Consider the following 14,252-nt stretch of genomic DNA (forward strand, 5'->3'; position numbering starts at 1 on the left):
TAAAAATATATATATATATTTATATATACAGTACCAGTCAAAAGTTTGGAAACATTACTATTTTTAATGTTTTTGAAAGAAGTCTCTTATGCTCATCAAGCCTGCAGTTAAACCCCCCCCCCCCCCCAAAAAACCAGTAATATTATGAAATATTATTACAATTTAAAATAATGGTTCTCTTTTTTAATATACTTTAAAATGTAATTTATTTTTGTGATGCAAAGCTGAATTTTCATCAGCAAGTACTCCAGTCTTTGGTGTCTAATGATCCTTCAGAAATCATTCTAATATGCTGATTTATGATCAATGTTGGAAACAGTTGTGCTGCTTAATATTTTTTTTATAACCTGAGATACTTTTTTCAGGATTATTTGATGAATAAAAAGTTAAAAAGAACTATTTATTTAGAATAGAAATCGTTTGTAACAATATACACTACCGTTTTTTTTTTTTAAGAAATTAGTACTTTAATTCAACAAGGATGCATTAAATTGATAAAAGGTGATGGTAACGATTTATATTGTTAGAAATGTTTTTATTTTGAATAAATGCTGTTTTTATGAATAAATGCTGTTAACGTTTTACTCATCAATGAATCCTGAAAAAAGTATTCCAAAAAAATATATTAAACAGCACAACTGTTTCCATCATTGATAATAACTGAGTATCAAATCATCATATTAGAATGATTCCTGAAGGATCATAAGACACCAAAGACTGGAGAACTTGCTGATGAAAATTCAGCTTTGCATCACAAAAATAAATTACATTTTAAAGTATATTAAAAAAGAGAACCATTATTTTAAATTGTAATAATATTTCATAATATTACTGTTTTTTTTTTAACTGCAGGCTTGATGAGCATAAGAGACTTCAAAAATATTAAAAATAGTAATGTTTCCAAACTTTTGACTGGTACTGTATATATACACACACACACACACACACACACACACATATTTACAAACTGTTAAGTTAGATTGTTCGATGCATTTAACAAATTTTTATGCCAACAACAAATGAAATAGGAGGAAATAATATTAGAAATGTCCAATTATATATATATATATATTTTTATTATTATAATTATTATTACATTGCTTCTATAAAAGTTTGTTTCAAGTTTGTGTCATCATTTGACACAAATTATGTTATGTTATGTGTTTTGAATGATCCCTCGAGCGGGGAGTTATCGTGCACCTGGCAACCTCAAACAAACACACACACACACACACACACACACACACACAGAGAGAGAGAGTTTTAAGCGGCGCAGTTCCAGTTTCTGCTTCCCGAACCAGACTGCTGTCCCGCCTGAGGACCTTAAACCCCCTCGTTTCTAAACTCTACCGAATGGGGAGCGGAACCCTCCTCGGTTTCCTCCAGTAGTGTGTGTGTGTGTGTGTGTCGCGCTGAAGAGTCGCTCTGCTGCTGGAATCAAGCAGATCCACAATGGCGACTCACAGTCCCAGTAACAGCAACTCACCAACAACCCCGTGTATCAGGAGCCTCAGCGCTGCGGGACCCGTGATGCAACACCTGAGCAACACGCAGGGTAAGACACACACACACACACACACACACACAACCGCACGAGCTTCAGGTGCTGGTGCATCGTGAGCTCAGCTCAAGTGTTTAGGCCAGGCCTTCTCTCTCTCTCTCTCTCTCTCTCTGTCTCTGTCTCTCTCCCCGACGCGTCGTGTGTTACAGTGTTTCTGAAATGTTTCAGTCCTCGTCCTCAGGCTGCTTTGCTCTGGTGAGGCTGTAGGCCTTCTCACTGACTCGCGTCGTGTTTTGTTTTGTGGCATCAAACCGATGCTAAAATGAGCTGTTCCTCTCAGTGCTGTCCATCTAGACTACTCACTCACTGGGTGTTGTACACGCACCTTGTTCAGTATTGTAACAGAATCATAATGATACTGCAATGTTACACTTATGCATTTGTTAGATATTATAATGTTACATGTATGCATTAATGTTACATTTATGCATTTGGCAGATACTATGTTACATTTATGCATTTGGCAGATATAATGTTACATTTATGCATTTGCCAGATATTATAATGTTACATTTATGATTTTGGAAGATCCTATAGTGTTACATTTATGCATTTGGCAGATACTATGTTACATTTATGCATTTGGCAGATATAATGTTACATTTATGCACTTGGCAGATATTATAATGTTACATTTATGATTTTGGAAGATCCTATAGTGTTACATTTATGCATTTGGAAGATGATATAATGTTACATTTATGCATTTGGAAGATTCTATAGTGTTACATTTATGCATTTGGAAGATGCTATAATGTTGCAGATGCTACAATGTTTCTACATAAATGTAATAATATTAAAATGTAACATTTATGCATTTGGCAGATGCTACAATGTTTCTACATAAATGCAACAATATTATAATGTTACATTTATGCATTTGGAAGATTCTATAGTGTTACATTTATGCATTTGGCAGATATTATAATGTTACAGTTGCTATTATGCATGATACAGTAATGTTAATGCTCTATAGATAAGTGCATGCAGGAGTTATCAATTACATGCATACTAACCCAGACAGCAACATAGTGTCGGCTCGGATTTGGGCCACATGATCTGGAACATGTGGATTCAATGCGTATGTGGGCCGGATCAGGGCCGACACTATGTTGCTGTCTGGGAATGGAACGCATGAAGAATGATTAATAGCAGCTGTTAATATCACGTGTTTTTCCATTGAGCCGAACATTCTGTGTTAGTCTCATTGATTGTTTGTCATTTGTAAATGAATTCTTTTTCCTCCTCGTTCAGATTCCAACACATGCTGGAGGTGTCAGAATGAAACCGGTACTGTGAGCCACACACACACACACACACACACACACACACACACACACACACACACACACACACACACACACACACGCGCGCCTCATTCTTATTTACACCTTCTTCATCATCTGCATGCGTTTTCATCATTGTTTTCCTTTTTCTGTAGGATTTCAGATAAATCTGACTGGAGTAACCCAAAGTAAGCCAGTTTTCTGTGCTATTGTAATCTCTCTGCGGGTTCGCTCCAGAAAACAGGATGATTTCTGCCTCCCGAACGGTTTAAAGCGAGAGTTCACTCAGAGATACTGTCATCAGTTTCACTCATCTTCAGAACACAAATGAAGTTTTCTGTCTAATCACCCAAAACTCTTAACGCTTCAAAACGTTCCATAAAGAGATGGTAAAATAAATCCATATGAAAAATAAATCCATCTTCTGAAGAGACATGATCACTTTACAGTATATGATGAACAGATTTAATTTAAAGTCCCCCTGTGGTGAAAATCCAGCTTTTAATGTTGTTTATGTGTCTATGTGGTGTTATTAATACGCTTTAAGACACACCATGTGTAAATTCATAAGTCGACACCATTGCTGAGTATTTCCTCCTTAAAACTGCAGTGAACCAAAGACAGTCTCAAAAACACGCTTTAAAATCGCTGGTGTTTCTGACGTCACAAACTACCTTGTAACCAATCAGATCAACGTGTGATCGTCAACCAGTGGATCTCTGAGCTGAGGGAGTGAGTGGAGGCAGGGCTCATTTGCATATTCATAGAACCGCGCATACTAAATGAGGCAAGGGTGTCGAGTTACAGTCAAGATATTTTAAGGCATGAAGACTTTTTTTTTTTTTTTTTTTCAAAGAAAAAAAAACATTTAAATATGTAATTTTGGTGATCAAAGATGAGTTTTAAGGGATAAAATGATTGATACAGGGGACTTTTAGCTTGTATTCACGTATAAGCACGCATACATAGAGCAACGGAAGCTCAACTGTATTTATTTTACAATCTCTTTATGAACGTTTTGAAGTGTCAGAGTTTTGGGTGAACAGACTTTCAATGGAGGGACAGAAAACTCTCAGATTTCATTACAAATATCTTCATTTGTGTTCTGAAGATGAATGAAAGTGTTATGAGTTTGAACGACCTGAGGGAGAGTAAAAGATGACAGAATTTACATTTTTGGGTGAACTGTCGCTTTAAAACCAGAGTGAGCTACATATGCATCTAATAGTCTAGAATAATTTTGACATTTTTTGAAGAAGTTGTGATTAGTGCGTGTCCTTGCAAAAGATAATAGCAAACATCACTTCAACAAGAGTTGTTTTCAATCATCTGGAATCATCTCATATTTTTTATTCCCATTTTCATTTCTTGCTTCCTGTTAAATTAGTTGAATGTGTTGTCATGCAAAACAAGAAAAAGTGAACGTTCTCCTCCTTCACAGGTAAACGCAAAGCACTTAAGTTAAACTTTGCCAATCCACCGGTCAAACCGACCACTCGTCTGCCCATCGTCACGCCGGCTCCTCCTTTCCAGAATCCACACATGTGAGTGCGTCACCACACACACACACACACACACACACACATACACCCACACACACACATTCTTGTACATCTATCTTTATGAGGACATTCATTGACACAATGCGATCTCTAGCCGCTTACCCTAACTTTACCCATCACAACTAAGTGCCTGACCCGACCCCTGACCCTAAACCGACCCTTGACCTCATTATAACCTTATCCCTAAAACCAAGTCTTGACTCTCAAACACTTTAAAGGCTCTCAGAGACTGAGGACCGGCCAACATGTCCTCACTGTACTCTCTTTGTCCTCACTCCAATGGTCTAAAACTCAAACTGGTCCTCACAAAGATAGTTGTACAAGTACACACACACACAGCTCACGCGTGTCATATTTGATGTTACATATGCAGAGAAACTATAAGTGATGTTGATTTCCCAGAGCTCAGCTCAGAACATCACTGTTTGTTTGAACAACTCAGCACTGGCTCGACCAATGGTGTGAGTTTGGGGGCGGGGCTATCAGTTTGCTCAGCCAATAGCAGATGGGTTCAGGAAATCAGTTTGATAAGTCATTATTTCTGCACGATGACTTTCAGAGAGCGTCTGCGCACACACAGCATCGAGTCCTCGGGGAAGCTGAAGATTTCTCCAGAACAGCACTGTGACTTCACTGCCGAGGACCTGAAGGATCTGGGAGAGATCGGGAGAGGAGCGTACGGCTCCGTCAACAACATGGTGCACAAACCCAGCGGGCAGATCATGGCCGTCAAGGTGATTCAGAGGCTTTCATACGTTCAGTTTTGCCCTGTCATATTTTCATTTCTAAAATTAAATTCTGCTGGCCAACGATTAATTGCATCCAAAATAAAAGTTTGTGTTTATATAATATATGTGTGTGTAATTATTTTGTATATATAAATACACACACATGCATGTATATATTTAAGAAGAATGCATGTGTTTGTATGTATATATACAAAATAATTATACACAGTACACACACATATCTAAACAAACTTTTATTTTGGATGCGATTAATCGGTGTGAGTGTGTGTGTGAGAGTGTGTGTGTGTGAGAGTGTGTGTGTGTGAGAGAGTGTGTGTGTGATTCTGATTTTGATTGTGTCCTCTAGAGTCAGACAGACGTCACTGCACTGCTACCGAGCCTGTGTTCTGTTAAAACATAAAAACATCAGCAAGAATAGAATCTGCTTCTGATCAATAGTTTCATAATTGTCTGTTGAAGCAGAAATGAGAAAGGCTCTGTTCGTCTAAATGAGCGGTGTGTGTGTGTGTGTGTGTGTGTGTGTGTGATCTGATCCCAGTGTATCAAACAAGAATTCATTACTTTTCATTGTTTCTGCATTAAATTATTACATAGTTAATACCTTTTTCGCTAACTGTGATTTGTATATGTACATTTCTGAAATACATAACTTAGACAGTTTCCTCTGATAACAGATCTCTCTAAATTGTAATGTGGACATTTTCTGTAAAGCTGCTTTTAAACGATGTGTATTGTGGAAAGCGCTACACATATAAACGTGAGTTGAGTTGTTGTGTGTCCCGCAGCGGATCCGCTCCACTGTGGATGAGAAGGAGCAGAAGCAGCTGCTCATGGATCTGGATGTGGTGATGAGGAGCAGCGACTGCCCGTATATCGTCCAGTTCTACGGCGCTCTGTTCCGCGAGGTCAGATGATGAACACACACACACACACACACACACTGCTGCTGTGTCCCGATGGAGTCGCATCGGACTGACCTCTGTTTGTTTGTGTGTGTGTGTGTGTGTGTGTGTGTGTACAGGGCGACTGCTGGATCTGCATGGAACTGATGTCTACCTCCCTCGACAAATTCTACAAATATGTATATTGTGCATTAGATGACGTCATTCCAGAGGAAATATTAGGCAAAATTACATTAGCAGTAAGTCACTGATTTCATACATCAACAAAAGCTTATTTATTGTTTTAGTAGTGGTAGTAATAATACTCAGGGTTTCCGCGGAGTCATAAAAAGTCATAAAACGTCTTAAATTTAATAATAAGAATTTTAGGCCATAAAAAGTCATAAAAACGTCCGGATTTTCCATACAAGGTCATAAATTTAATTTAGCCACGTCATAAATTGATATGCTCGTTCATTCGTTGGTTCTACCATTGCCTTTTCCCCCTGAAAATGCGCTGGCGGCATAATGTTAAATGCACAGGTTAAATGCGCCAAAAGCGGAACGCTCATTTGAACCGCGCGCCACACGGACCATTTACCCGTTCGGCTCCAAGTCCAAACGGCAGCGCAGCGCGAGCTCAATAGAACTGATGCGTTTACTTTGATCGGTCTCGGTCACAAGATCCAGTGAGAAGTGCTTGAATTCAGCGAAGAACACACTGTCTCAGTGATTTAAACCAGTTTAAAGGCAGATGAAACCGCGCTGACCAACAGGAGAAACTCTGCACAACGATACAGTCAGAAGGCTTTTCCGTCTACAATCTCCCATCATTTATCATGGATATACTGTAACGTTAGCCTAGTAAAATTAACTGCACCATGTGGGATATACATATTGAATTTTAATGGAATAATGGACTAATGGAATATTTACAGTATTTAATAATGTATTTAGGCTACTGTTTTTCATACATTTCCTGAAGATGCGTGCCATCAAAGTTAGGCAACACAAACCTGTTTCAAGACTTGACCCCTATTAGCACATGCAGAAACTAAGTAATTATTTTCCCAATAAAGATATTTATTTTGTTAAGGACAAATGTTTGAATGTCCTACCTCAGATTTGTGAAATGTTCACCTGTTTTAGCAAGTGTTTGTCATTATATTTTCTGACAATAAAGAGTAAAGTTAGTTTAAAACCACAATTAACGCTCTGGTTTCTACAACTTTCACTTAGAAGCAACAGTCTGCCTTTAAACTTGAAAGAAATAAAGATTTGACATTTATCGTGATAATTATCGATATTGACTAATATAAAACAATTATCGTGATAATTGTTTTTGGACATATTGCCCAGCCCTAACTGAAATCTCCTGGTCTATCACAATGGGAAAGTGTAGGCCTACATTTAACGAGCCATGGCTCAAAGATGGTGTGTTTAGTTGGCTCAAGCCCGTTGCAAATAATCAGTATCAAGCATATTGCACACTGCAAGAAGGCGTTGGAGCTGTCTTTAGGCATTTAAATAATACATCTTGTTACTTTCAATGAAAGTCAATAAAAAAAATAAAAAAAACTTTTGAAAGGAATTTTAATGAATTTTCCATAATTCGTGTAGGTCATAAATTTCAATCATAATGGTCATAAAAAGGTCTTAAAAAGTCTTAAATTTGACTGACCAAACCCTGCAGAAACCCTGAATACTAATGATGATAATAATAATAATAATAAATAATAATATTATTTTTGTTATATAACATTATAATTATATAATAATAATAATAATAATTAACAACAATAGTAATTATTATTGATTATAAAATAAAATTCTAATACATTATTATTATTATTATTATTATTATTAATAAAGAATGATGTCAATAATACCTTTATAGTAAAATGTAAAAAAATAAGTAAAAATAATAGATATATTGATCTTTAATATTTATTAAATGATAACTATATTTTCTTACAGTGAAATTTTCCAATGTACATTACATTTTATTATTATTATTATTATTATTATTATTAATAAATTATTAACAATAATTTAATAATAAAAATGAATACTTATTAATAATATTAGTAGTAATAATAATGCTATATTATTATAAATAATACAGATTTTTACAATACAATTTAGAATTTGTATTATTAATATCAAAAATATTTGTATGTGTGTGTATGTGTGTGTGTATATATATATATATATATATATATATATATATATATATATATATATATATATATATATATATAATGTATATGTTAGGGGTTTCACAACTACTGATTTTTGCTAGTCGACTAGTTTTGCATAACAGTAGTCGACTAGTCGTTAAATTATTTATTCATTAAATTGACGCATTAGCGCATTGAGCATTGTTAAGGAAGACAGAGGAAGGAGTTCTGGTGAATCATTGGAAATGTATTTTTGAAATTCAGAAATAACATAATAAATAAATTCATCTGTTATTCTTTTCATCATCATGTGTTAATACAAAAACAGCAGCATTCATTTAAAACATTCTTGTAATTAAAACATTCTTGTTATGAACCGCGCCACACCATGCGCATCAGCGAACGTTGCAGATAAACATTGCCACATGGCTAGCCTCAGACAATAACATTGCATGCCTGAGCTTGTGTTTTGGGTTAAGCTGCGTTGCTTTGTCATTGTGGAAAATAGAATAATAGAAACAAAATGTATTAGCCTTTTTACCCGTTATCATCAATCTAAATTAATCAGAAAATTATTAGACTACCTTAAAAGTATTGTTTAAGTTAACAGACCTGTGTGTGTGCGTTTTATATCACTAGTGCAGTGTCCGTTCTCTGAGCATATAAGCCCTGCCCGTGTGAGGCGCGACGCTCCCCGATCGCGCTGTTCTGTAGTTTGCTAAAAGTTTATTAATTCTGAATGTGTCGCGTTTCAACGTTAGTTCTAAACTTACCCGTAGCAGGCTGTTCCTCATCCTCTCCTACCAGCTGAGTCAGGTGCGCCAGGGCATCCGCTCTGATGTGTCTACATTTTCTGTGAAGTGTTTCCACACATAGGATGACCTTGACCGTTTTGGATGCATAGGTACCTCAACGCCTGACGCCATTTTGTTTCCGACTAGTCGATTAGGGCTGACAGCGCCGACTAGTGGTTGTGACAGTCGACTAGTTGATGAAACCCCTAATATATAAATATATATATATATATATATATATATATATATTATTATTATATTACACTCACCTAAAGGATTATTAGGAACACCTGTTCAATTTCTCATTAATGCAATTATCTAATCAACCAATCACATGGCAGTTGCTTCAATGCATTTAGGGGTGTGGTCCTGGTCAAGACAATTTCCTGAACTCCAAACTGAATGTCAGAATGGGAAAGAAAGGTGATTTAAGCAATTTTGAGCGTGGCATGGTTGTTGGTGCCAGACGGGCCGGTCTGAGTATTTCACAATCTGCTCAGTTACTGGGATTTTCACGCACAACCATTTCTAGGGTTTACAAAGAATGGTGTGAAAAGGGAAAAACATCCAGTATGCGGCAGTCCTGTGGGCGAAAATGCCTTGTTGATGCTAGAGGTCAGAGGGGAATGGGCCGACTGATTCAAGCTGATAGAAGAGCAACTTTGACTGAAATAACCACTCGTTACAACCGAGGTATGCAGCAAAGCATTTGTGAAGCCACAACACGCACAACCTTGAGGCGGATGGGCTACAACAGCAGAAGACCCCACCGGGTACCACTCATCTCCACTACAAATAGGAAAAAGAGGCTACAATTTGCACGAGCTCACCAAAATTGGACAGTTGAAGACTGGAAAAATGTTGCCTGGTCTGATGAGTCTCGATTTCTGTTGAGACATTCAGATGGTAGAGTCAGAATTTGGCGTAAACAGAATGAGAACATGGATCCATCATGCCTTGTTACCACTGTGCAGGCTGGTGGTGGTGGTGTAATGGTGTGGGGGGTGTTTTCTTGGCACACTTTAGGCCTCTTAGTGCCAATTGGGCATCGTTTAAATGCCACGGCCGACCTGAGCATTGTTTCTGACCATGTCCATCCCTTTATGACCACCATGTGCCCATCCTCTGATGGCTACTTCCAGCAGGATAATGCACCATGTCACAAAGCTCGAATCATTTCAAATTGGTTTCTTGAACATGACAATGAGTTCACTGTACTAAAATGGCCCCCACAGTCACCAGATCTCAACCCAATAGAGCATCTTTGGGATGTGGTGGAACGGGAGCTTCGTGTCCTGGATGTGCATCCCACAAATCTCCATCAACTGCAAGATGCTATCCTATCAATATGGGCCAACATTTCTAAAGAATGCTTTCAGCACCTTGTTGAATCAATGCCACGTAGAATTAAGGCAGTTCTGAAGGCGAAAGGGGGTCAAACACAGTATTAGTATGGTGTTCCTAATAATCCTTTAGGTGAGTGTATATTATATTATATTATATTATATATATATATATATATATATATATATATATATATATATATATATATATATATATATATATATATAATTTTAAATATTTAAAATATACTGTAAAAAAGTCATTATTTATAATACAATTATAAAATTATAATACATTATATTACTATTATTAATAATAGAAATCATAATGGCAATAATTATTATAATACAAACTTAAACATTTTCATCATTTTGTGAATAAGTTGTTGTTGTTGTTGTTGTTGTTATTATTATTATTATAATAAATAATATTCTAATTATTATGAAGTATTCATAATAATTCTTACTGAAGTCTCGTGTGCCTCTATTGTGTGCAGACTGTGAAAGCACTGAATCACTTGAAAGAAAACTTGAAGATCATCCACAGAGGTGAGTCCACGCTGAAGCAATTACACCATTAAATGGTTGAGTTTGTTTTCTGACGCTGGAGTGAAGGAGCGAGTGAGTGAACGAGAGAATGAACGCTGGGCTTGTTTTCAGACATCAAACCCTCCAACATTCTCCTGGACAGAAACGGCAACATTAAACTGTGTGATTTCGGCATCAGTGGACAGCTGGTCGACTCCATCGCCAAGACCAGAGACGCCGGCTGCCGACCGTACATGGCTGTGAGTGACGGCTCTCTGCTGATGATGATGATGGTGATGATGAATGTGATGATGGTGATGATGAAGATGTGTTGTGGTGTTTTCAGCCGGAGCGGATCGACCCCAGCGCCTCCAGACAGGGTTACGATGTTCGCTCAGACGTCTGGAGTTTGGGAATCACGTTGGTACGTCTCCACTCACTCTCTTCAGGTCTTGATGATGTAAGAGTGTGTGACGCGGGTGTGTGTGTGTGTTGCAGTACGAGCTGGCGACGGGACGCTTCCCCTACCCCCGCTGGAACAGTGTGTTTGATCAGCTGACTCAGGTGGTGAAGGGAGACCCTCCTCAGCTCAGCAGCTCCGAGGAGCGCCAGTTCTCTCCCAAATTCATCCAGTTCGTCAATCTATGGTGAGCTTCCGAACCTGGGCCTGATCATGTGATCACCTCATCATGTGATGCGTCTGTGTGATCATGTGACACGTCTGTGTGATCATGTGACACGTTTGTGTGATCACCTCATCATGTGACGCGTCTGTTTGATCATGTGACGCGTCTGTTTGATCATGTGACACGTCTGTTTGATCATGTGACTCTCTGCCTCCCCACAGCCTTACGAAGGACGAGTCAAAAAGGCCAAAGTACAGAGAACTGCTGGTACGTCATCCTGCTTTTACACTGTGTTTTTTAATCAAAACTATTCATTCTCATTTAAACATGCTCGTGTACAATTATATATTTTTAGGGATGCACTATTGGATTATTGGTCAGTATTCTTTTTTTTATTGAATATTTAATTGTACATGCTCATTTTCCCTATTCGTACATGTAGACGACCTTCAAGAACACTAAACTTTAATAACACTGACGTATGCAATCTTTAGCAGGTCTAAAAATGAATATCCTTTCGTACTGTACGCTATAATGGCTTGATGCACTCATTGCATTTAAAGTGATTCTAGTTTTTCAGTTTAGACAAAAAAACTACTTAGTTCATTTACAGTCAATGTTGCAGAGTTGATCTGAAGAATGAGCTGGGAATTTTTCATATTCAATGAAGTTTGCATCAGTGATTCTGTTATTTTCCTGTTTATTTCTGTGAAGCTGCTGTAGACATAAAGCGGACTCCACTTTCATTGATCTAGGACTGTAATGTGTGTGTGTGTGTGTGTGTGTGTCCTGCAGAAGCATCCGTTCATCCTGATGTACGAGGAGCGAGTGGTGGACGTGGCGTTGTACGTGTGTAAGATCCTGGATCAGATGCCAGTGTCTCCCAGTTCTCCCATGTATGTTGACTGATGGTGAGCGGTCTGTCAGTCACACGGCCCGGTCACCATGTGGTGTTCATACAGCGTCGGCCCGTAACCAGCCCGCATTTCACCGCGTTTACCACGTCACAGCCGGCCTCAGCGCTTGCTCTCTGGCGGAGTTTCAGTTCAGAACCAAACACTGCTTCCTCTTCCTGTCTCGTTTTCCAGCACAGACATTCGTAAATCAAGACGCATCCACTGGAGGACAGCGACGGCTGAAGATGACTGAAGACAAGAGCACTTCTCTGCCAGTGGCGTCAGAGAAGAGTGAGAGATTATTTTTCTGACTCCACTGGCAGATTTTGATTTTGTTTTAAGCACAAACTCACTTCATTTTTGATTTTCCGAAAACAAGACTTAATATCCCCTGTCGTTTCCCTTCTCCAGTAAATGTGTCTTGATTTAAGAGTGTTTAGATGTTTGTGCTGGAGAACGAGACAGAAACACTGAGGAAGAACATCATCTTCAGTCTGGAGGCGTCGCAGAGTTGGAGAACAAGCGTTGAATGCGGGATTTGTGCTCATTTGTGAAATGAGAGTCTTGGTTAAGGGTCTGAGTATTTCACCATAATTGTACTATCGTTTATGTGTGTGAACACATGATTGTGTTTAAAGAGAAAGTCCCAAAACATTTTGTGCAATAAGAACTGGCTCTCATTTAAAAGCCATTTACATCACGGTGTGTAAACAAGCTTCAGATTCAGCAAAACAGCCTTTGTGCGTGTGTGTGTGTGCGTGTGTGTGTGTGTGCGCGTGTGCGTGTAAAATCATTTCGGAATATTAACAAGCAAAACTTGAATTTGCTCGTTTAAGAAAACAAAGACCATCAGATCAAGTGTAATAGTTGATGTTACCAAAATGAAACGCCTCCATCCCAGTGTGTGTCTTCATGTGTGTTTAACACCGTTCATCGTGTCTCTGTTTAATGAATCGGTATGCAAAGGTCTTGTTCTGCATCAAAGAAATGTTAACGTAGCTTTACTTGCTGAATATGCAATATAACGTCACGATGCTGGGAGCGTCTCGTGTTCGCTTCTCATCCACTGTAAATGTGTTTCATTCACACCGTTTTCTTTGGATTCACTCGTTCCTCAGAAGCTCGTCCTCGCCTTTAAAGCGTTGCTTTCGCATGATTTCTACAGATCCGGCATGACGGCTTACGACCCGCCTCACATAATTCATCCATAGGTCACTTATTTTAAAAGATGTACAGCGGTTATCAAACATTTTGATTGTATAATAATACGGCACCGGATAGTGTTCGGAGAGTTTTGTGTTTTGAAAGTGAATCGCCACATCATGTGACTCTTTAAAAGAGTCAACCGTTCAGCAGAAAATCCTCCTAAATTCAATCTAAGAAATAATAGTGCGAACATTGCAAATGTTTAGTACGGAGAGTTAAATAATTGTAAGAGCGATGTGTATTATTATATTGTATCAAGAGTGGGAAATATGTACAGGAAAAAATGATCACTGTGAAAATATTTTACGTGTATGGTGAGAATCTGTAAAAAATTGTACCATGGAAATGTGCAGGGATAATGCCGTGTATGTTCATGTTTGGAAACATCACCCTCGTCACATGATTAATGAGGACGTTTATGAATATGATCGGCGTGTTGTGATTGTTGACATTATTGTCATAATGCTCTGTTAGATCTGAACACAGCGATGGGTTTAATGCTATAGAATAAAGCCAATACTCAGCCATTCCCTGTCCGTCTGGTTTCTGACTCAAATGCGTATGAAGTTTATTTTTAAGGGACATTATTTTAAATGTTTAATCTAGTAGTAACATTTAATAATAAGGGTTCAAAGTCCCC

General features: G+C 38.0%; 1 protein-coding gene across 4 annotated transcripts; it reads left to right on the forward strand.

Moving 5' to 3' along the window:
• The first annotated feature begins 1,227 nt into the window (after positions 1-1,227).
• Positions 1,228-14,139, forward strand: map2k4b (mitogen-activated protein kinase kinase 4b). 4 transcript variants are annotated; one of them, XM_081392110.1, is made up of 13 exons: positions 1,228-1,555; positions 2,816-2,851; positions 3,003-3,035; positions 4,289-4,391; positions 4,969-5,143; positions 5,944-6,063; positions 6,180-6,299; positions 10,854-10,905; positions 11,017-11,144; positions 11,231-11,308; positions 11,383-11,531; positions 11,732-11,777; positions 12,306-14,139. In XM_081392110.1, exons 1-13 carry the CDS (start codon positions 1,453-1,455, stop codon positions 12,417-12,419), a joined length of 1,257 nt encoding a protein of 418 aa, XP_081248236.1. In that variant the 5' UTR covers positions 1,228-1,452; the 3' UTR covers positions 12,420-14,139. The 4 variants fall into 4 exon arrangements, with proteins under 4 accessions (XP_081248236.1, XP_081248237.1, XP_081248238.1 ...); XM_081392111.1 differs by lacking the exon at positions 3,003-3,035 and having other exon boundaries at positions 1,234-1,555; XM_081392112.1 differs by lacking the exon at positions 6,180-6,299 and having other exon boundaries at positions 1,244-1,555.
• Positions 14,140-14,252: the final 113 nt, after the last annotated feature.

This window comes from Scardinius erythrophthalmus, assembly GCF_964197995.2.
Source record: "Scardinius erythrophthalmus genome assembly, chromosome: 18".
NCBI lineage: Eukaryota > Metazoa > Chordata > Actinopteri > Cypriniformes > Leuciscidae > Scardinius > Scardinius erythrophthalmus.